The sequence below is a fragment of the Oncorhynchus gorbuscha genome, linkage group LG22 (genome assembly GCF_021184085.1).
Source record: "Oncorhynchus gorbuscha isolate QuinsamMale2020 ecotype Even-year linkage group LG22, OgorEven_v1.0, whole genome shotgun sequence".
Classification (NCBI taxonomy): domain Eukaryota; kingdom Metazoa; phylum Chordata; class Actinopteri; order Salmoniformes; family Salmonidae; genus Oncorhynchus; species Oncorhynchus gorbuscha.
This window is the reverse complement of record NC_060194.1, coordinates 16,282,237-16,305,112: the sequence shown is the minus strand read 5'-3', so window position 1 is coordinate 16,305,112 and position 22,876 is coordinate 16,282,237. Positions and strand designations below refer to the sequence as shown.

The following is a 22,876-nucleotide window of genomic DNA, read 5'->3' as shown; positions in this document are numbered from 1 at the left end:
CGTTCAGTTACGTATTGCTAAATCACAAACTCGAAGCAGAAGCGAAAAACAACGCCCAACGAGCTTGACGGGCATTAAGTCGTTTGGCAGAACGGATGTACTCAAGGTTCTTATGGTCTGTCCAAACGACAAAAGGAACGGTCGCCCCCTCCAACCACTGTCGCCATTCGCCTAGGGCTAAGCGGATGGCGAGCAGTTCACGGTTACCCACATCATAGTTGCGCTCAGATGGCGACAGGCGATGAGAAAAATAAGCGCAAGGATGAACCTTATCGTCAGACTGGAAGCGCTGGGATAGAATGGCTCCCACGCCTACCTCTGAAGCGTCAACCTCGACAATGAATTGTCTAGTGACGTCAGGAGTAACGAGGATAGGAGCGGACGTAAAACGTTCTTTTAGAAGATCAAAAGCTCCCTGGGCGGAACCGGACCACTTAAAACACGTCTTGACAGAAGTAAGAGCTGTGAGAGGGGCAGCAACTTGACCGAAATTACGAATGAAACGCCGATAGAAATTAGCGAAACCTAAAAAGCGCTGCAACTCGACACGTGACCTTGGAGCGGGCCAATCACTGACAGCTTGGACCTTAGCGGAATCCATCTGAATGCCTTCAGCGGAAATAACGGAACCGAGAAAAGTAACGGAGGAGACATGAAAAGAGCACTTCTCAGCCTTTACGTAGAGACAATTCTCTAAAAGGCGCTGTAGAACACGTCGAACGTGCTGAACATGAATCTCGAGTGACGGAGAAAAAATCAGGATATCGTCAAGATAGACAAAAACAAAAATGTTCAGCATGTCTCTCAGAACATCATTAACTAATGCCTGAAAAACAGCTGGCGCATTGGCGAGACCGAACGGCAGAACCCGGTACTCAAAATGCCCTAACGGAGTGTTAAACGCCGTTTTCCACTCGTCCCCCTCTCTGATGCGCACGAGATGGTAAGCGTTACGAAGGTCCAACTTAGTAAAGCACCTGGCTCCCTGCAGAATCTCGAAGGCTGATGACATAAGGGGAAGCGGATAACGATTCTTAACCGTTATGTCATTCAGCCCTCGATAATCCACGCAGGGGCGCAGAGTACCGTCCTTCTTCTTAACAAAAAGAACCCCGCCCCGGCCGGAGAAGAAGAAGGCACTATGGTACCGGCGTCAAGAGACACAGACAAATAATCCTCGAGAGCCTTACGTTCGGGAGCCGACAGAGAGTATAGTCTACCTCGAGGAGGAGTGGTCCCCGGAAGGAGATCAATACTACAATCATACGACCGGTGAGGAGGAAGGGAGTTGGCTCGGGACCGACTGAAGACCGTGCGCAGATCATGATATTCCTCCGGCACTCCTGTCAAATCGCCAGGTTCCTCCTGAGAAGTAGGGACAGAAGAAACGGGAGGGATGGCAGACATTAAACACTTCACATGACAAGAAACGTTCCAGGATAGGATAGAATTACTAGACCAATTAATAGAAGGATTATGACATACTAGCCAGGGATGACCCAAAACAACAGGTGTATGACGGTGAACGGAAAATCAAAAAAAGAAATAGTCTCACTGTGGTTACCAGATACTGTGAGGAGTTAAAGGTAGTGTCTCAAATCTGATACTGGGAAGATGACTACCATCTAAGGGCGAACATGGCGTAGGCTTCTCTAACTCTCTGAAAGGAATGTCATGTTTCGAGGAACCCATGCTTCGTCCATAAACAACCCTCAGCCCCAGAGTCTATCAAGGCACTACATGCCCAGCACCCGAACCGGTCCAGCGTAGGTGGACCGACAAAGTAGTACAGGACTTTGATGGAGAGACTTGAGTAGTTGCGCTCACCTGTAGCCCTCCGCTTACAGATGAGCTCTGGCTTTTACTGGACATGAATTAACAAAATGTCCAGCAACTCCGCAATAGAGGCACAGGCGGCTGGTGATCCTCCGTTCCCTCTCCTTATTCGAGATGCGAATCCCTCCCAGCTGCATGGGCTCAGACTCTGAGCCAGAGGAGGAGATGGTTGCGATGCGGAGCAGGGAAACACCGTTGATGCGAGCTCTCTTCCACGAGCCCGGTGACGAAGATCTACCCGTCGTTCTATGCGGATGGCGAGAGCAATCAAAGAGTCCACATCTGAAGGAACCTCCCGGGAGAGAATCTCATCCTTAACCACTGCGTGGAGTCCCTCCAGAAAACGAGCGAGCAGCGCCTCGGCTCGTTCCACTCACTAGAGGCAGCAAGAGTGCGAAACTCAATAGAATAATCCGTTATGGACCGTTCACCTTGGCATAAGGAAGCCAGGGCCCTAGAAGCCTCCCCCACCAAAAACTGAACGGTCAAAACCCGAATCATCTCCTCTTTAAAGTTCTGGAATTTGTTAGAGCAATCAGCCCTTGCCTCCCAGATAGCTGTGCCCCATTCTCGAGCCCGGCCAGTAAGGAGTGAAATGACGTAAGCAACCCGAGCTCTCTCTCTAGAGTATGTGTTGGGTTGAGAGAGAACACAATCTCACACTGCGTGAGAAAGGAGCGGCACTCAGTGGGCTGCCCGGAGTAGCAAGGTGGGTTATTAACCCTAGGTTCTGGAGGCTCGGCAGGCCAGGAAGTAACAGGTGGCACGAGACGTAGACTCTGGAACTGTCCAGAGAGGTCGGAAACCTGAGCGGCCAGGTTCTCCACGGCATGGCGAGCAGCAGACAATTCCTGCTCGTGTCTGCCGAGCATGGCTCCTTGGATCTCGACGGCAGTGTAACGAGCGTCTGAAGTCGCTGGGTCCATTCCTTGGTCGGTTCCTTCTGTCATGCAGGTGAAAGAGGACCCAAAAGCGACTTAACAGAAACAGAGTTTATTTAAGTCCAAACAGGGAATAACAGAAATCCTCTAGTCTGTAGAGGGAATAACTGAGAAGCGGCCACAGACTGCAGGTCGCTTCGGGTAGGCGCAGGCCGTAGTAGACAGAGACACCTGCTCACACGCAGCATCTGATGAAGGCAAAAAACACGACAGGACAGGGCGATACACAATCACAGCAAAAACACGACAGGACAGGGCGAAACGCAATCACAGCATGGTGAATACTAAACAAGGAACCGACGGGACAGGAACGGAACACAAAGGAATAAATAGGGACTCTAATCAGGGGAAAGGATCGGGAACAGGTGTGGGAAGACTAAATGATGATTAGGGGAATAGGAACAGCTGGGAGCAGGAACGGAACGATAGAGAGAAGAGAGAGCGAGAGAGTGAGAGGGGAGGGGGAGAGAGAGGGATAGAAAGAGGGAAAGAACCCAATAAGACCAGCAGAGGGAAACGAACAGAATGGGGAGCACAGGGACAAGACATGATAATAAATGACAAACATGACAGTTTAATGGCACAGGCAGGGAGCCCAGCCAACAGCGAGTTGCAGTAATCCAGACGGGAGATGACAAGTGCCTGGATTAGGACCTGCGCCGCTTCCTGTGTGAGGCAGGGTCGTACTCTGCGGATGTTGTAGAGCATGAACCTACAGGAACGGGCCACCGCCTTGATGTTGGTTGAGAACGACAGGGTGTTGTCCAGGATCACGCCAAGGTTCTTGGCGCTCTGGGAGGAGGACACAATGGAGTTGTCAACCGTGATGGCGAGATCATGGAACGGGCAGTCCTTCCCCGGGAGGAAGAGCAGCTCCGTCTTGCCGAGGTTCAGCTTGAGGTGGTGATCCGTCATCCACACTGATATGTCTGCCAGACATGCAGAGATGCGATTCGCCACCTGGTCATCAGAAGGGGGAAAGGAGAAGATTAATTGTGTGTCGTCTGCATAGCAATGATAAGAGAGACCATGTGAGGTTATGACAGAGCCAAGTGACTTGGTGTATAGCGAGAATAGGAGAGGGCCAAGAACAGAGCCCTGGGGGACACCAGTGGTGAGAGCGCGTGGTGAGGAGACAGATTCTCGCCACGCCACCTGGTAGGAGCGACCTGTCAGGTAGGACGCAATCCAAGCGTGGGCCGCGCCGGAGATGCCCAACTCGGAGAGGGTGGAGAGGAGGATCTGATGGTTCACAGTATCGAAGGCAGCCGATAGATCTAGAAGGATGAGAGCAGAGGAGAGAGAGTTAGCTTTAGCAGTGCGGAGCGCCTCCGTGATACAGAGGAGAGCAGTCTCAGTTGAATGACTAGTCTTGAAACCTGACTGATTTGGATCAAGAAGGTCATTCAGAGAGAGATAGCGGGAGAGCTGGCCAAGGACGGCACGTTCAAGAGTTTTGGAGAGAAAAGAAAGAAGGGATACTGGTCTGTAATTGTTGACATCGGAGGGATCGAGTGTAGGTTTTTCAGAAGGGGTGCAACTCTCGCTCTCTTGAAGACGGAAGGGACGTAGCCAGCGGTCAGGGATGAGTTGATGAGCGAGGTGAGGTAAGGGAGAAGGTCTCCGGAAATGGTCTGGAGAAGAGAGGAGGGGATAGGGTCAAGCGGGCAGGTTGTTGGGCGGCCGGCCGTCACAAGACGCGAGATTTCATCTGGAGAGAGAGGGGAGAAAGAGGTCAGAGCACAGGGTAGGGCAGTGTGAGCAGAACCAGCGGTGTCGTTTGACTTAGCAAACGAGGATCGGATGTCGTCGACCTTCTTTTCAAAATGGTTGACGAAGTCATCTGCAGAGAGGGAGGAGGGGGGGGCGGAGGATTCAGGAGGGAGGAGAAGGTGGCAAAGAGCTTCCTAGGGTTAGAGGCAGATGCTTGGAATTTAGCGTGGTAGAAAGTGGCTTAAACGAATAACCCTTGCATAACACCTAATCTATCCTCCTGCCAGGTGCATATTTGCATGGCCTAGTTTATTTGCACAAACCAAAACAATGGTCCTATTCTTTTTTTTAAATAGTCAAGAGTCTCCGTTTCTTTATTGTGATCAGGCTGCGCACCACTGTGTTACATATTTCAGCACCATGTTGGGTGGAAAGCACCAGTGTTGCCAGCACCATGACCACGTTCTCTGTTGTTATCACGTGGTTGGTGTGCTGGCTGAGATACAGACCTGACCCGGAACCCGGACATTCTTCCTCGTCCAATGTCCAATGCCAACCGGAGACATTTAAATGTTTTCTGAGATTACCTTTCAAATGTATTCACTTCAATGTATTAATGTATTGAGGGGTCAGTTTAAGTGTAGGCTATAGCCTATTATATATGCTTAGGTGTGTTATACACTCCTTTGGGTAGCCTGATTCACAGGCTAGTGATTCCACTTCATAATTGTACCAATTAAATAATATGTTGAATGTCTGCCCTATTTAGTATTGCATCACATTAGCTACGTTTACACAGGAAGCCAAAATCTGATCTTTTGCCCAATTATTGGCTTTTTAACCAATCATATCAGATATGTTGCCAATAATTGGGCAAAAGATCAGAACTGGGCTGCCTGTGTAAATGCAGGTATTGTGTTCCGCATCTGGTGGGCCTGTCATATCACTATGAATGTAGGCTAGGTCATCATGACTCATATTCAGATTGTGTGTTCTGGCTGTGTTTACACAGGCAGCCCAATTCTGATATGTTTTCCGCTAATTGGTCTTTTGATCAATCACATCAGATTTTTCACATCAGCTCTTTTTCAAAGCTGACCTGAGTGGTCAAATGACCAATTAGTGAAACAAATATCAGAATTGGGTTGCCTGTCTAAATGCAAATGTGTCACCCATATTTACATTAAACAAAGAATAATGTTTCCTCTGTCCTGACTGTTATGTACTACTTGATGACAGAAAGGTTTTAGAGCAGTTTCTCAATCAGCCAAACCCTGGAATGTAGCCCTTCAATCAATCAATCAGTCAATCAATCAATCATGTATTTTATAATGCCCTTTTTTTCTTTCTTTTTTACATCAGCAGTAGTCACAAAGTACTTTACAGAAATCCATCCTAAAACCCCAAAGAGCAAGCAATGCAGATGCACAGTGGCTAGGAAAAACTCCCTAGATGGTAGGAACCTAGGAAGTAATCTAGATAGGAACCAGGCTCCAGGGGGGTAGCCAGTCCCTGGCTGTACCGGCTGGAGATTTAAGAGTACATTTAGACATTCAGATGACACTGATTCCGTCAGAGCTCAAGTGTTATCGTTTTAATAAAAGTGATCCTTGAATCATGGCTTGCTAGTCCGTTCTCTCCTTTCTGATCTGGCATTATTGAATAAGGGAACGGGTATTTGTAGTTCATATTGATTGGTATGTCTACATTGTCACCCTCAATCTCAGGCTCACATAAGAATTAGGCTTACCACTGGCACCCTCCGGTGGCTCATACATTTACAACATTCGAAAATAAAACTACTGAATCCTGTCCAGCTCAGTGATGCTGCATGAATCCCCAATGTGCTTATCACACTGACAGAATGCATTGTTTTATGTTCTGGTCTTCTTTTTTTAATATAATTTTTTTTTAAATCCCTTTTTTTCCTCCCCAATTTCATGGTATCCAATTGGTACTGTAGTTACAGTCTTGTCTCAGCGCTGCAACTCCCGTACAGACTCAGGAGAGGCAAAGGTCAACCAAGCTGCACTGCTTCTTGACACAATGCCCACTTAACCTGGCTACACCAATGTGTCAGAGGAAACACCTGGCAACTGTGTCAGCAGCCCACCACAGGAGTCAATGGTGCACGATGGGACAAGGATATCACTGCCAGGAAAACCCTCCCCTAACCTGGACGACGTTGGGCCAGTTGTGCACCGCCTCATGGGTCTCCCGTTCGGCTGTAACAGAGCATGGACTCGAACCCCGAATCTCTAGTGGCACAGCTAGCACTGCGATGCAGTGCCTTAGACCACTGCACCACTCAGGAGGCCCCATGTTCTGGTCTTCTAAAGAGACCAATGCAGGCAGTGCAGCTGCTAAGGGGAGAACGACTCATAATAATGGCTGGAACGGAGTTAATGGAATGGCATGTTTGAGATGTATTTGATGCCATTCCACCCATTCCGTTCCAGCTATTACCACGACTCCGTTCTCCCCAATTAAGGTGCCACCAACCTCCTGTGAATGTAGGGTTTTCCACATCATCAAGCACATATTGTAGGCTACCCACATTGTTTACTTGATATCATGGTGGGAAATAAATTCCCTGTCAAAGTCAATATTGTCAACATTATAACACGTTTTCCATGGAGATCCCTAGGTGGAGAGGTGTAATAATGACATTATTCACAATCAGATCAGGGAGAGATATGGGGTTCAGTGTTGATGGGAGGAAATCTACTCCCACAATGGTGAAAGGTATGAGGTTACAGGTCAATGAGAGGCAGAACTGGTTAAATGGTGGGGCATTTCCAATTGCACTACAACACATAAGTATTTTTTGTACACACATGTGCACCCACAAATGAAGAAAACACAGGCACACACAGGGCCGGCTCCAGGAATAAGTGTCGTAAATGGTCACTTAGTGACCGGTGGCTCCAGACCCAAAGGAACTCAGTCGGAGACTCAACTTACTGTTGAGAGTGAGAATAGTAGATTTTGGTTGTGTTTCGGCAGTTTTTCTCTTGTTTTGTCAGTCACTGACAGTCACCCAGCTAACAATTTTTAGATTGGTAATTTAGTCTAGCCCATTATCTAAACTTGTAGTAACATTGGCCGAATACTGACCGGACATGCAGGGCACGTGCCCGGGGGCCCTGACCTCCAGGGGGGCCCCATTGATTTTGTTAGTCACTCTCACTCAGATATCATTAACAGGGCATAAGTCATGGCAAAATGTGTAGAATTTCACGAAATTTGCTTGAAAACTGCCCAAAAATCTCTCCACCCCATGGCAAAATTGATATTTGTATATTTTTGTAATCTTTATTTAACTAGGCAAGTCAGTTAAAAAAAATTCTTATTTATAATGACGGCCTAACCCGGCCAATGCTGGGCCAATTGTGCGCCTCCCAATCACAGCCGGATGTCATACAGCCTGGATTTGAAAGAGGGACTGTTGCGACACCTCTTTGTACTGAGATGCAGTGCCTTGGACCACTGTGCCACTCAGGAGACCAAAATAATGAGGCTGCAATATAATTGCATGAAGTTAGCTTTAAAACTACAAAAATGTATCTTTGTCCATTGACAACATGAGTAGAATTGCATAAAACTTGTTATAAAATTGCTAAACTTAGATTTTTCCTTCCACAATCAAGAGAGGGGCCACAGTAATGTTTTACCAGCTTGGTGGGCCCCCCAACCAAATCTCGCTTAGGGTCCTCAAAAGGCTAGAGCTGACCTTATCCACACACACGCACACACGTGCGCGCGCACGCACACACACTAGCCCATTTGCTGAATAAAATTGACATACAGCACGTGATTGGCCTACAGAATGCGATTCAGTATTACAGTAGTGTCACTAATCCAAAGTTAACCAGTTAACAATGACATTTGACATCAAGGTGCCAACATCAGAGAGAGAATGACTCAGGCTCCTACTGGGCTAAAGGTCACCTGAGGGCTTATGGTTTAGTTTAGGGTACAGGAGGAGGACCAAGGGGCTCACACAGTAGCCTGGGGGTAGGGATGGAGGGCTATGAATGGGGGATGTAGGTAGCCATATGAGTTCACCATAGGGACAATAAACTACAAACTCACCACTGTCGCCGGTCATCATCCTTAATCATCCCGCTGCATGGCCTGAGGGCTCTGGGTTAACAAATGCCCCTCAACCCATCTCCCTCTCTTCTTCTCTTTCTCCCACTCACTTAGTCCCACATACAGTGCCTTCAGAAAGTAGTTACTCCACAATACTAACCTAATTGACAGAGTGAAAAGAAGGATAGACTAAAACTATTAAAAAACATGCATCTTGTTCTAAAGTAATACTGCAAAAAATGTGGCAAATCAATTAACTTTTTGTCCTGAATACAAAGTATTATGTTTCAGTCGAATCCAATACAACACATTACTGAGTACCACTCTCCAAATATTCAAGCATAGTAGTGGCTTTATCATGTTATGGGTATGCTTGTAATCGTTAAGAACTGGGGAGTTTTTCAGGATAAATAATGAATGGAATCGAGCTAAGCACAGTAAAAATCGTAGTGGAAAACCTGGTTCAGTCTGCTTCCACTAGACACTGGGAGATGAATTCCCCTTTCAGCACCACAATAATATAAAAGACAAGGCCAAATCTACACTGGAACTGCTTACCAAGATGACATTGAATGTTCCTGAGTGGCCTAGTTAAAGTTGGGGCTTAAATTGTCTTTAAAGTATATGGCAAGACATGAAAATGGCTGTCTAGCAATGATCAACAGCCAACTTGACAGAGCTTGAAGAATTTAAAAAAGAACGTGTGCAAATATTGTACAATCCTGGTGTTCAACGTACCTAGAGACACCCAGAAAGACTTGCTGCCTAAGGTGATTCTAACATGTATTGACTTAGGGGTGTGAATAGATATTTATGTATTTTATAAAAGTGTTAAAACGTCTAAAAACATGTTGTCGCTTTGTCATTATGTGGTATTGTGTGTAGACAGGTGAGAAAAGCATACATTTAATCCATGTTTTAATTCAGCACAACAAAATGTGGAATAAGTCAAGGGGTATGAATACTTTCTGAAGGCACTGTAGGCTCACTGATGCAAAATATCCCCAGTTTGAGCTTCGATTGTAGAACCTCAGATTGCATATAATTGACCATTTCAAAGAACCAGAGATAAATTAGCCATTGTTGAATAAGCTTACAGGCTACATGGGCAACTAATTGACAAATGACCAAATGGTTCAAATACAGTGTAACCATAATACTATTTAATCCTTAGAAACTATTCTTTGTTTGCAATCTTTTTGAAAAGATCCCACGTCTGCATATATAGCTAACGTTCTGACTGGACTATGCTGGTAGGTCTATATGCTGTCGTTTTAATAGTCGGAGGGCAAACGAGTTGGTGTAGATAAGATAATGTTATTATTTCCTGTGGGAATTCCGTCCCCTGTCACAGTGGCAAACATGTCTCTGTGGGCTAATTAATCGGTTTTACACTCAAAGTAAATGGGAAATGGCTTTACAACCATTCCAGAGTTATTTGAATGACCTGAAAACAGTTTGTAAAGCAATCACAGCAACAAGTGCCCACTGTAAACGCAGGGCATTCAGTTGTCCTCTGTCATCGTAATGTGGGAATGACAAGGTTCCCACATTGTAAATACTGACTTAGGGGGGTCATCAAAAAGAAAAACTCCAAACCTCCAATAGCGACATCTTTCTGATTTATACTGATTTAATGTTGCTATAAAAGGGTAAAATTGCACTAGACCTTTGAACAATATAATATGTATATTAGGCTACAATTGGCCATGATGTCCACAAACGAGTCAGCATTCATAATTAAAAGAACAACTCGTCAAGAAATAAATTAATCAAAATACCATTGAGATGTGGACCTATCGAAAATGACAGAATGTTTAAACCAGAACCAGACCAAATCCCGTATTCTAATGATCTTCTTTACTCCCGGCCTATAAGTGACAGAGATAAGGCCTGCTCGTCCTTATTTTGCTCTCTGATACATCCTACGGTTATTTTGGTTCTGAGGACACTGAACGCGACTGCGTTTTCTTTTCTACACAGGCATTTTGGTCTTTATTTTTCGATGCATTTTGCTCACTGATCGAGCGAGTTTCTGACTTGGATTTTCCCCTTCACTAATTGATTTGACACGGATATCCAGTATCCCTTTCATGATAATCAAAATTCGTATCATAACTTTGTTTTTGCCCCATTCCCTCTTTTATGACGATATAGAGTTTCAGCAAGTCATTTATGTCCCGTGGACGTATTTTTGTAGGAGGAAAGGGGAATGTATCCCACCTCAAACCCTGTGAAGAAAAACATTATCAGGCTGCATGATGGGGTTGTTTCTGTAAAAAGTAGCCACACCATTTCTTAAATCTGCAGAGATACAGTTGTAGTTATCTCGCTGGATGTTTACGATTATAATTCTAGTTAGGTTGTTATTTTCTTTAACATTTGTTTTGATTTACAATGTATGCTTATTCTTATTATTAGGCATATTATTAGTATTATTAGGCCTATTATTAGGTATATCATTATCATTGTATCATCCTACTTCATTAACAGTCCAAATTGTTTTGGTAAAGCAATGTCAGAAGGTCACTTTTTACAACTTCTAATTGGCGGCCTATGCCAAAATATCAATAATGTATTATCAGATATTGTGACAATTCTATATAACTTCTACCATATTAGTACATTGTAGCCTACCAACAAATGCTCTAACAATCCTCATGATCACAAATAGCCTAACGCTCTCCATTGACCTATTTGGAATAGGCCCTATGCCTGAGCAGCATGTGTCTCTGACCATCAAACATGGCTAATTGTCACAGTTCAACAAGGCTACAGTCAAATGAACTCTCGTGTCTCTGTGTCAATAATCGACCATTTGCACGCATGTGTTACACCAACGTGTGGTTGAACCGCGGGTCATGCATGGTCCTAATGTTGAATTAGGCGAACATTAGGCGACCATGGAAGAAGTTCCGCATGTAGACTTATGTGTTGGAACTGAGAGAAAGAGAGCAATTCCTCCTTTTGCATGTGAAAGGACTCCCGTGTCCAAACCATATTTTCCTCCTGCGTTCCGTTGTCCGTGCGTTCCTGTAGAAAGAAAACATTTTGGAAGAGACTTTTCGGTTACCAAAAAGCGGAATGTCAATGCAGGCCTTCATTAACTGTGGGATACCACATTTCCATCTCTAGAATGTCGTTTGGCTTACCATAATTCTTCGTCTGATAGATGTATTAGATTTCAGGTGAGAAACACGACAGCCACATGGTTAAAGATATAAGTGAAAAACGAACTTTATTATGGTCCAAATATTGACCTAATGATTTTAACGTAGTAGAGGTAATGGTTATTCAATATTAATGTTAACGATTATTATTAAGACTACTAGTTTATCTCCGTTGTTATCATTGTGAGAATAAAGTTAATAATACAAATGGTTATTATTAAATAATAATAAGGAATACAATAATAATATTAATTATAAGTATAATAACAATAACAGCCACTTTATTTATACATATATAGAAATATGAATAAGAAACAATAAGTTGCTATTTTTGAACAACTCAAGGACATTGCTAAAAACGACGCAGGACTAAATTATTTCCATTAATAAAAAGGTGACACCATTATGCAAATAGGCTTATGATTGGCTTTAGGCATAGGGCCTTCTCATCAGAAGCATTTATTATTGTTCAGCTATTCCAGCAATGTCAATTAAAATCATAACTAATGACGCTCTCCCTTGTAGAGCTTCCAGTTTGCCCGGTGGTGTGGCGGCCCTAATCTGGTTACAGAGCACCTGGGACCGAAACGCTCCATAATCACCGGTTATTAAGGGTCGCGGCGCGCACGGGTGCGCACACATAGACGTGAAGATGGCAATGATGCCATACAATATTCCAAAGGAAAACCACTCTCGAACTTTTCTGTTGTTTATACATAGAAGTATTTTTGGCAACAAAATTAAACTGTGGTTAATGTCAACCACAGTAATGTTGTAGGGCTCAATCTGTTGGGATTGACTAAATTCCTATAGGCCTATAAAATCACACAGAATAGCCTATATTCATAGTTTATATCAACTGATATGCCTTGACATGTTGCCCTTTCATGCACTTCGCCATGTGATTATGAATTGTTGATCGGTTACTATATTCCAGGCCGTAAAACAGCCACGACCTATCACAAGTAAGTAGTTTATACCTCTCTTATAAGTATCCCAATACAAAACTGTATTTTCGGTCAGTTCACTGATTGGAAATGTGACCTTAACAGTCGGTGGGTAGGCTAATATTAGGGTAAGTATCAATGTGGAATTTGGAGGGGAAAAAATCGTTGTTTTGTTAGAACTCAATGGCTTCGCTTGGAATGATCTCCATACCTTTGATTGATTGGAGTGGTGAATGGGAGAAGCTTTTTGACTGACATGACTTGTTCAATGAGCCTCCACAAAAACTTCTGAATGGGGTACAAGTCCCAGCTAGCACACATAACGTTCTGAGAACCATATGTTTCTTAGAGCTTGGTGAGAACATGGTCATCCTATGGTTATTTTTGCCTTCCCACAACGTTCTGGGAACGGTGCAGGATAGTTGCTGGCATTCTCAGCACATTTAAGGAATTAAGGAACTTGACAAAAAAAAAAAAAAAAAAATTGGGTATTTCATTACCTCAACCACTAAAAGGCTAAGTCGGGGAGGGGGATTTCGTTTTTTGGACACATATTTAACCAATTTCTTTTGTTGCTTCAAAACTACATTCATACTTCCATTTAAATCGGTACCCGGGTTACCTTCAGATGAGTCCTGTGACACTTGTGGGGTCGTAGAGCAAAACGGAGTCCCCCGTTTCCATAGTGGGGGTCATATTAGTTTGTAGCCCAAACGGTTCAGACGCTACGAACCGGAAGTTGACACATCAACCGGTACCGACTTCAGATGAGTCCTGTGGGGCTTGTGGGGGTCGCTACAAATGTCCAATTTTAGGGATGTCTCCTGGTCTGACAAACAGCGCTGTAGCCCTGCCACTTTCCACCGCAGATGCTGAAGGTCAACATAGGCAGATGTGGTGGATTGGGACACAGACCATGTAACAAAAAAACAACGTATCTCCAGTTTAAACTGGCAGATTTTGAAGGGGATTTGTTGATCATGTTAATTAGATTGACTCACAGGTGTGTCAATAGAGTCCTATGGATTTTTACAGAACGTTTCCTAAAAGTTCAAATATGGTTACATTAAATTTAAATTTTGGTAATGTTCCAGGAACATTCACCAACTGGTTTAACATTGGGAATGTTCTCCAAGGGTTCAGAGAACATTCTTCTCAACAACATTCTTCTGTGGTAATATCAGTACTTCACCATACCATTTCCTACAGTTTTCCTCATGGTTCTATTTAAAGTCATGTTCTCAAATTGTTCCAAGAAAGTTTAGAAACAATGTTCTTTTATGGGAATTTCAGTAGGCTACTTCAGCATAATGTTTACTATCAGTTTTCTCATGGTTCTATTTAAAGTCATGTTCTCAAATTATTTCGGGAACGTTTAAAGCAAACTTTCCCCCCAAAAAACACAAGAAAACTTTAGTAATGTTCGGAGAACATTCTAAGAATGTTACTTAAAAACATACATTCCGTTCTCAGAACTTGAAGACAACGTTCCATAAAAACCACAAGAAAAGTTTTCAAAGAACGTTCTACGAATGTTATTTTAAAACATGTATATTCAGTCCTCAGCATCAACGAAACTCTCTCTATCCTCTATCTTGTTAAGTGTGTTCAGGTGTGTCGGTTGCGCCCACGAATTGGCCACACCTGATCTTAATAATGAGTGCTTGTTTCCTTTGAAATGGGTTCTGTTTGAATAGACAAAAATTAACAGCATTGTATGCTTAAAAGAACATTGCATGCTAGCTCCATCTTCATAGTGCAGTGGACTAATTCCATGGATAGCGAACATAAGATCATAGGTTTGAATCTCAGTGATTCCGTTTCACAATAAAAAAGATAAGTGCTTGCATGATTGATGCCTATGGAAATGAATTTCCATGTGTCCTATCTGTGCTTGGAGTTTCAAAAAAAAGTTCATCCAAAATAAGATAGCAGCGTTATTAAAAGTCGTATTGAAACATTCAGTGAAAGTATTAAGGAAGTTATTCAAAAACCGTTCTCAGAGCGTTAATAAAACCTCCCAGGAAAACGTTCTCAGAACCAGAGTAAAACGTTCTCAGAACCTCCCTGCAACCTAAAAATTTACTTACGCAGAACAGGCAACATTTTCACTTCTGTTCTCAGAATGTTTAAAAAACGTTCAGTTTTACCAGTTCCCACAACCAATGTAAAATCAAAACAGAAGTTCCCACAACTTTAAACAAAAAACCATATATGTTAGCTGGGGTGGCTGTGTGTATGTGTGTGCGTGCATGTGGAAGTGCGTCTGCGCGCGTGTGCGATAGAGAGAGAGAGAGTGATAAAAGAAGGGAGGGGGGGCATTTGACACTCATGAAGTTATAAATAATGTCTTCACACAATTGTACTTTCTTTCGCCACAGACAACTTTACTGCACTCCAGGCGTCACACCCTGCTGGGTCGCATAGCTCCTTCTATTCTAATTAGTGCACTACTGTCTAAATGCTACAATAAATCCCTGTTTGTAAAATCACTGTGCATAGCAAACAGTGTGAGTGTGTGTGTATGTTCGTGTGTGTGTTCTTTCACAGGCAGAAAATGGTGTATGTGCAATTCTGTTATGAAATAGTCACATCATAATGAAGCAATACATTGGTGACTGGTGACTTACAGGGGGTAGCGTAGCCTTCACTAAAAGGCGCATCTTCATCCATCAACATGGTTGGACCATATAGCCTTTAACGTTGATGACTGGAGGGCTGATCGTGGATCAGATTCTGTGAAAGCAAAAGCTCGGGAGCACCACAAGACTCAACGCCTTGAACCCGTGAGGTCACTACAGAAAACAGTCGGCCAATCAAAATGCACCCTCAGCGCCCCTGGGATTCGCCTTTCTAAGCCAATCAGAGGCCTGGAAGGACTGAGGAGAAAGGAGAGCAACAACTTATAAAATGTTTCACTTCCACCCATCTTCTCAATTCAGATAAAGTGTCAACAACAACTCCAACTAAGCGGCCTTTACTTTCAACAGAGGCAAACATTGCTTTGTCAATATTTTCACAGTCCACGTTGAATATCGACAAATGCACCATTCTCCAAGGATTTAACTTGTGTTTTTCCTTGCATGTTGTTATTTTGACGAAGCAACCCGTGGAGGCTGTCCTGTTGCTCCATCGAAGCCAACGTGTAGGCCTTTAAGCTATACGTTTTTGTGGATCCCAGAATATTTCAGAAGTTTACGGGTTGGTGTTGATTTGGTCGAGAGCAAGGCATCGTTGGCGGAGTTTTAGGAGACATGACAGCACTAGCGGGGGGCATACCGAGGATGATGCGCCCGAACCCACACCAAAACTACCCGCGGGGAGGCTACTCTCTGGAAGGTAGGCTATTGCAAATGGAACCAAGTGCACGTTTCTTGCGTATTGGAAGATTTTGTTTGTTTGTTCATGATTCAATCAGAAAGCAAGTGTTGATATTGTGTCAACTTTGAACAGCTGCAAAACTGTTTGTTCATATCTAAATAATTGTCTTGGTGTGGCCTTTTAACAGACAATTAACAGTAGGCCTACACATGAACTAACATTTTGACAAGTGAATCAAAGTTGATGTATTCCCTAAATGTGTAGGCTGCCTATTGGAAACTGTAACTAGCCTACACTAGCCTACTAATCCATAAACAGTTTGTAGCAATCCCTGGTTCAATTGAATTAACATAGTAGCAGTTGATATCAAAACATCAAAAATGCTCTTGTTATAAATGTTACATTGATTTACATTGTGCAGCATCCATTAAGTCTAACCTATGTAATAGCAAGAACAATTAAACATTTAGCAAAAGACCGAGATCAAATGGTATGTTATTAACATATTTTCTTGCAACAGGTCTCTCTTGAAAAATATAGCCCCTTTCACTGAGATAGGATAAATAAACGTTGAATAAATAAATATAGGCCTGATTGTTTAGGCTTTTTTTTTTGCTGCTGGGGTTTACTTTTGTTGTTGTTATTGAATGAAATGCGTTCCCTCCGTCCAGTCTCTACCCCGTTAGGCCAGGGCCGGGTGAACCAGCTCGGTGGGATGTTTATCAACGGCAGACCCCTGCCCAACCACATCCGCCACAAGATCGTGGAGATGGCCCACCACGGCATCCGACCCTGTGTCATCTCCCGCCAGCTCCGAGTCTCCCATGGATGCGTGTCCAAAATCTTGTGCCGGTACCAAGAGACAGGCTCCATCAGGCCCGGGTCCATCGGAGGCAGCAAACCCAAGGTGAGAGCCCTAGAACCGGACTGTATAGCAGCGATGTCTCTGTCAAGCCCAACTTAATGGGCTGCACCTCAACATGCCACTAACAGGATACATGTAATTGGGGATGACAGGCCGTTAAACTAAAAGGATATATAATAATTAACAGTTTTGTGTGGTATAATTTATTGTCATATGCTATTCATTATTCCGAATACATATTTAATTTATAAGACCTTATTTTATGCGCACTTTTAGCACCATATTAATACAGACTGTCAAAACATGGGTTTTGAAAACGATCAGGTAAACGATAAAACTCAACAGAACTGTATAGCCTATTAGGCACAGTGTAGCCTAATTTATTTTAAAATTAAAATAAATAAATGTGCAATAGCAATCATAGGCCTAATGAAATGTTTCCTGCATCCTTGCCACTTGAAGCAGACAACAACCCCAGATGTGGACAAGAAGATCGAGGAATACAAGAAAGGCAACCCGGGCATGTTCAGCTGGGAAATCAGGGATAAATTACTCAAAGACGGGATCTGCGACAGAAACAACATCCCCTCAGGTATTTACATTTTTTAAATAATAATTTATACTTTAAAGATCTACAAACCAAACATATATTAGAATTATCTTAACCAGAGCATAGTGTCCAATATGTAAATGTACACTACTTAACTAAAATCGTATAAGCCTACAATAATATTATGCGTTTGCATACATACGCCTAGTAAAAAGTGCAGGAGAAGATAGCCTATAGGTCTACTAAAGTCATAAAAGCAGATAAAAATGACACTCCTATTGCAACAACTGTAAACATTCTGAAAGTTTGAAAATATAAACAGATATAAATGGAATTTTGTGAAACATTATTGCGAGGTGAAAACCAATCAACAGGTGCTAAGACAATGTGCATTGGATGTTGGCACTTTCATCAATTCAAGCATGATTTTTTACTAATAATTGATCACTTATGTATTTACTTTGAAAGTGAGTTCAATCAGCCGTATCATGCGTTGTAAATTCGGGGGAGTTGGAGGAGAAGATGAGGAGGACGATGATGAAATCCAGAAAAGGGAATTGGAAGAGAACGAAAGACGAGCGAAACACAGCATCGACGGCATCCTCGGGGATAGATGTGAGTAATGGTTTTAATCAAAAGCAGTGCAAAGCTTTGGCGATGTTGACTGTAGGCCACGGTTTCCTTATTGGACAAGCGTGCAAATTTGGTTTAGAAAATTATTTTTATTTCAGAAGTATGGAATGCTTCTTTTCCTCTCAATTTTCTATATTTGATTGTGATACAATATGTGCTGAGATGTTGTTTAGAAGTTGTTAAAAAGTCGGTTAATTCGTTGGCCACTTGAGACAGTTGAAAATTGGGAGAAATGGGGAATATTAAAAATGTGTTGTTGTCTCTTGAAAATGCTGAATTAGCAAATAACCTGCATATTACACTAAATTCAGATGGGTACGGCCTACATAATGTGCAGAGAAAAAAATGCAGAATTGGATTAGAATACCCATATAATGCGATAAATTGAAATATAATCATGGACCATTACTATTTAATTAAATACCTAAATCGTTTACTAAATACATTTTTTTTGGACGCGTGACTCTGCGTTTAACTTTTTTTGTGGTTGGTTTGTCAAGCGGAATGATTGTTGTGCAGATATGAGATAGATATTGAAATTTTTTTAAACGAATATTTAAGCATTTGAAAATAACAACTATTTTGGTGGTTTTCTGCATTACAGGCCTAGCCTAACTTTATGAATATGGACTTTTGAGTTGCATGCCTGTGTTTATACTAAACGAAACTTTTGCTAAAGGCAAACGTTTCCATATGAAGTTGATCAAACATTTGCCCAACAGTTCCGTCCCCCATAAAAAAGACGGTTCCTCCGCACACAATCGGACACTTGAGGATGAACTTGCCGGACAAAGGCGAGAGAGTCTATTGAGACTCACACTTCGGTTTCAGGCGCACAAAGGCCTGCTATAGCAAGCGGCTCAGTGGTGTACAAAAAGACGCCAAAGCTTTTCAAAATGTGTAGAGAAAGGGAGAAAAAATGCGCTGACAAAAGGCTGGGAGAAGACATTATGGACCCGCAATGAGCGATGAATAATTCAGATAACACCAATGGGCAACTCCGGACGGTTTTATAGACTGCGCGCCGAGAGAAAATGGCCGTTTTCAACGACAAAAATGTTCATTTGGAGACTTTTTCAGCGTCAAGAGATGGGTTTGCTATTCAGACTCAGAGAGAACGAGTCAGCATCCTATCTCTCCCTATGACCTGGATTTTTCCCGAACACCTGTTGCTTGGTGACCTGTTGGTTTTTCAGGAATGTAGGCTATACTTTCAGAAACTGACTTTTTTAAACATACAATTTTAGAAATGTGAGCAAAGCCTATTCCAAGTTCACAATTAGATTTCGGAAGGGACACATTGCCTGTTTTACATATTATTATTTGTATTTTTTTTCTGGGGGGGGGGGTTAAATTCTTTTCACTTATAGCAAATACGTATCTGAAGAACTCAACCATTTTTTTTACACATTTTCCAAGCATCCTCAAATGATTAGGCCTTGCCTTTCTTATCGCTCTTTTACTCATGTGTTTAGACTCGTTGCGCAGGAGGCATGGTCTGCTTACTACTCCTTACATCAGTCGTCGCAGTGTAAACCCTTTCTAGTAGATTAAACTCAAACCTTTTATTTCATCCCACTTTCATCTAGGGACAAAGCCCGCCCGGTCCTCTTCGCCCGCGGCGCGCGCATTCATGCCATATGTATAGCCGCTTTCCTGCCCTTTTCCAGGCGAGACATCGCGAATACAGATCAGGATAGGCCATTTACTTTGTTAACCTTTTAAAATGTATTCTCTCAGTTTGGTTAATATTTTTCCTGCGGGGTTGTGACAAATTTGTCCACCACAATCTATAGCCCATTTATGGAGATGTGATAGTGCTCTTTTGATTATGGTTGTGTTTCGATATCTGATATTATTCCCCTCCATTTTCTCTGTTATCTATTCGTGCTGATGATGCCTTGTTTAGAGAGATTATACAGGCTTGCAGATATTGTGAGAGAGGTGTATGATTAGGATATAGATATTGTAAGTTTGGAACAGCCAGGCATGATAAAACGTTGCAACAAGTGTGCACAACAAGTGACATTAAATTGTTATTACGACCTATAGATGTATCACAGTATGATTTACAGCCAATTTATTTTAAAATATGCCAAACGTCTGAACGGACTAAAAGTTGTTGTTTTTATGTGTTATTTAGATTCAAGAAATATAGTTGAGTGTTTTGGGAAGAATTCGTCAACGTATTTTCCTTTAATTCTGTACCTCGAAACCTTGTTACATTGCCAGACTAATCATCTTAATCTTATCCACAATGACAACATTAACTCATTAGCTCAGAGCAAACTCAAGTGTTGATAATGGCATATCTGAAATGTTGTCTACTCAAATTATATTCCAATTCAAACACAGTCCAATGATTACTTTCCCTTTTCCCTCAGTCTGCAATGGCCATATGTAATTCTCTTATCCTCTTGTGTGTGCCTGTGGAAGTAGTTGATCTTGTTGTTTTCGTTTTCCTTTAAAGCTCTTCATTAGAATTTGAAAAGGCTGTCTTGGGTATGGAGAGGGTGTCTTTCTGGCCAAATATTGATTAAGTAGGTGTTTGTAGAGGCTATTGTTGCAGGAGAGAGAGGACTGTTTCTCTCTGCCTCTTTCGCCTCGGCCTCCATTGTTGGCTACCCTTAAGTGCAGAGATCAAAGCTGCTCTGTTTTGATTTATTTGTCTGGGAAAAGGCCACTGTTGAGTTCAGTGGGATAAAGTAGCTATACTGGGACCAGGTAGCTACTACTAGATCTGCATGACATTACAGGGCACCTAGAGCATTCTGGGAAAAGGATGCCCCCAAGCAAATGGCAAATGTCGCGCTTTTAATCAGGAAATGAATCTGATGTTAAACGATTGCAGTTCCTGTTTAAGAGGTATAGTTGAGTTCAGGGGAAACAAAATGTTAAATGTATAAATTCGATTATTTATGTATAATTAAGAATGTTATGGTGATTGACCATTTTTTTAACAGTAGTTAAAAAATATAAAAAAATCAACAAATTGGGGACATAGTAAATACTTTCTATTAGTATGAACCCATTCATTTGGTGCAAAAATTGTCTGCAGAAAGTGCTCAACCTTGTCAATCTTGCATGAGCAAATTACATAAATGATACCAGCATGGAAGTGGTCTCCTAAACTGAATGAATGGTTTCATGTTAATTAATCAATAAATACTGGCACATTAACTGCCTCCTAATGAATGACACCACCTTCCTCTGTTTATGACTATAACACCAACGGACACCCCTTTAGCCTCATTTAGCTAATTAAAATAACCAAAGTCATGAAAGAGGAGTAGCCTACTCTTGCAGATTCCATTTATGGGGGGGGGGGGGGGGAGAAAAGCTCAGAAATACAAACAGTCAAAGGGATAACTTATCTTGAAAGGGAATCCCGCGGTGCCAAATTGAATAAGCCCAGTTCTTTCAAATCTGCCATGGTGAACGCAGTCAACATGTAATAATTGGTTTCATTGAGGCACATTCACAAAATCTGCTCCCATTCTCCTGGCTCCATTGTCCTGGGGCAGGCAAATAGCCAGGGGGACAGGAGGAATCAAGTGCTGACAAAACATGAAAGATTTAGCTGCTTTTGTCAAAGAAACTGAGTAGGACTTTGTTTGTGTAAATAAAGTGGGAAAACTGGCTCCCCACTACTTTGGCATGGACTGAGAGAGTTTGGAGAGAGAGGAGAGAGAGGAGAGAGAGGGGGGGAGAGTAGAGGGAAAGAGAGAGAACAGAGAAACAGAAAAAAGTGAGAGACATTTTTAAACGTGGCATGCATAGACCGTAATATGCAAACTGCAATCATTCGGTTGAAGCTAGATCTATAGGGAATCATATCAATGGCCGCTATGATTAGTGTATTTCCACAAACCCTATAAACCAATTAGAATGTTTCATAATGTCTTTTCTCCCAGGGCATTCAGAAATTTCAATAAACGCATGTCTCTCACTCACTCAGTAATAGCCGACCATGTCAGGAACACCCCCCCCCCAAAAAAAAAAAAAAAAACTCAGACACAACAGCGGAAACCTTTAGGGAAGTTAGGCATTGATTTTCTATAACGTTGTATATTTGTCAGCGGTCCGTGCGTTTCTACGCCGTCTTAGTGAAGCAGAGGGATTGAGAGATGGAGAGAGAGACTATCTCCAGTCATAACAAACAACAGTGCCTCATTGCGACCAGTGGAATGTTTTCTACCAACTACTTTCCATCTCTGCTTCCAGGCAGAGCAGTGGAGAAATCCAGGCACTGGGATAGAGAAGAGAAATAGCTGGGTCTTGACTCTGTGTGCGATCACTGGCTGTCTCCCTGCCTGGGTTATTACTACTTATATAAACCCAATTTAACTGTACTGTGACGGTATGCCACACCAGAAATCCAAATTCTCAATACTCGGAGTATAGCAACTCTTTCTTGGAGATTGATGTTGGATGGAGGGATCAGAATTCATTCAGGGCTGAGAGTTTTTATTAACACCAATAGATGAATAAATGATGTATCCCAGATCATTTGGTGTTTGGTGTCATTACAAGTAGTCAAACATAGAGGCAGTTTAGTGTCATACACATTTTTGATGAACTTATGTGTTTGGTCTTAACCTTTTCCACTTGGATTTCTCCTGGTGTTTTTTTTGGATCAAGTTCAAATGAAAGTTCAATTTTTCGAAGTTGTACCTTATTTTTGACTTCTGTAGTGTGTTGTCGTTTCCTGCGAACCATTTGATAAAATCATAAGCTCAGCTATTAAGTAAGAGACGTCCAGATTCTCCTGGCTTGCATACTTAGAGAATGTACACTACCGTTGA

General features: G+C 42.4%; 1 protein-coding gene across 3 annotated transcripts in view; it reads left to right on the top strand.

Annotated features, from left to right (window-relative positions):
* The first annotated feature begins 15,657 nt into the window (after positions 1-15,657).
* The window catches only part of LOC124009608 (paired box protein Pax-3-like), a 39,387-nt gene continuing 32,168 nt past the window's right edge, over positions 15,658-22,876 (top strand). For 2 of the 3 annotated variants that reach the window (XM_046321553.1, XM_046321552.1), the window contains exons 1-4: positions 15,658-16,041; positions 16,695-16,930; positions 17,351-17,480; positions 17,907-18,053. In XM_046321553.1, the coding sequence (XP_046177509.1) occupies positions 15,957-16,041; positions 16,695-16,930; positions 17,351-17,480; positions 17,907-18,053 (598 nt within the window). In that variant the 5' untranslated portion in view covers positions 15,658-15,956. The remainder of the gene's footprint in view (positions 16,042-16,694; positions 16,931-17,350; positions 17,481-17,906; positions 18,054-22,876) is intronic. The other variant, XM_046321554.1, reaches the window with a different exon arrangement.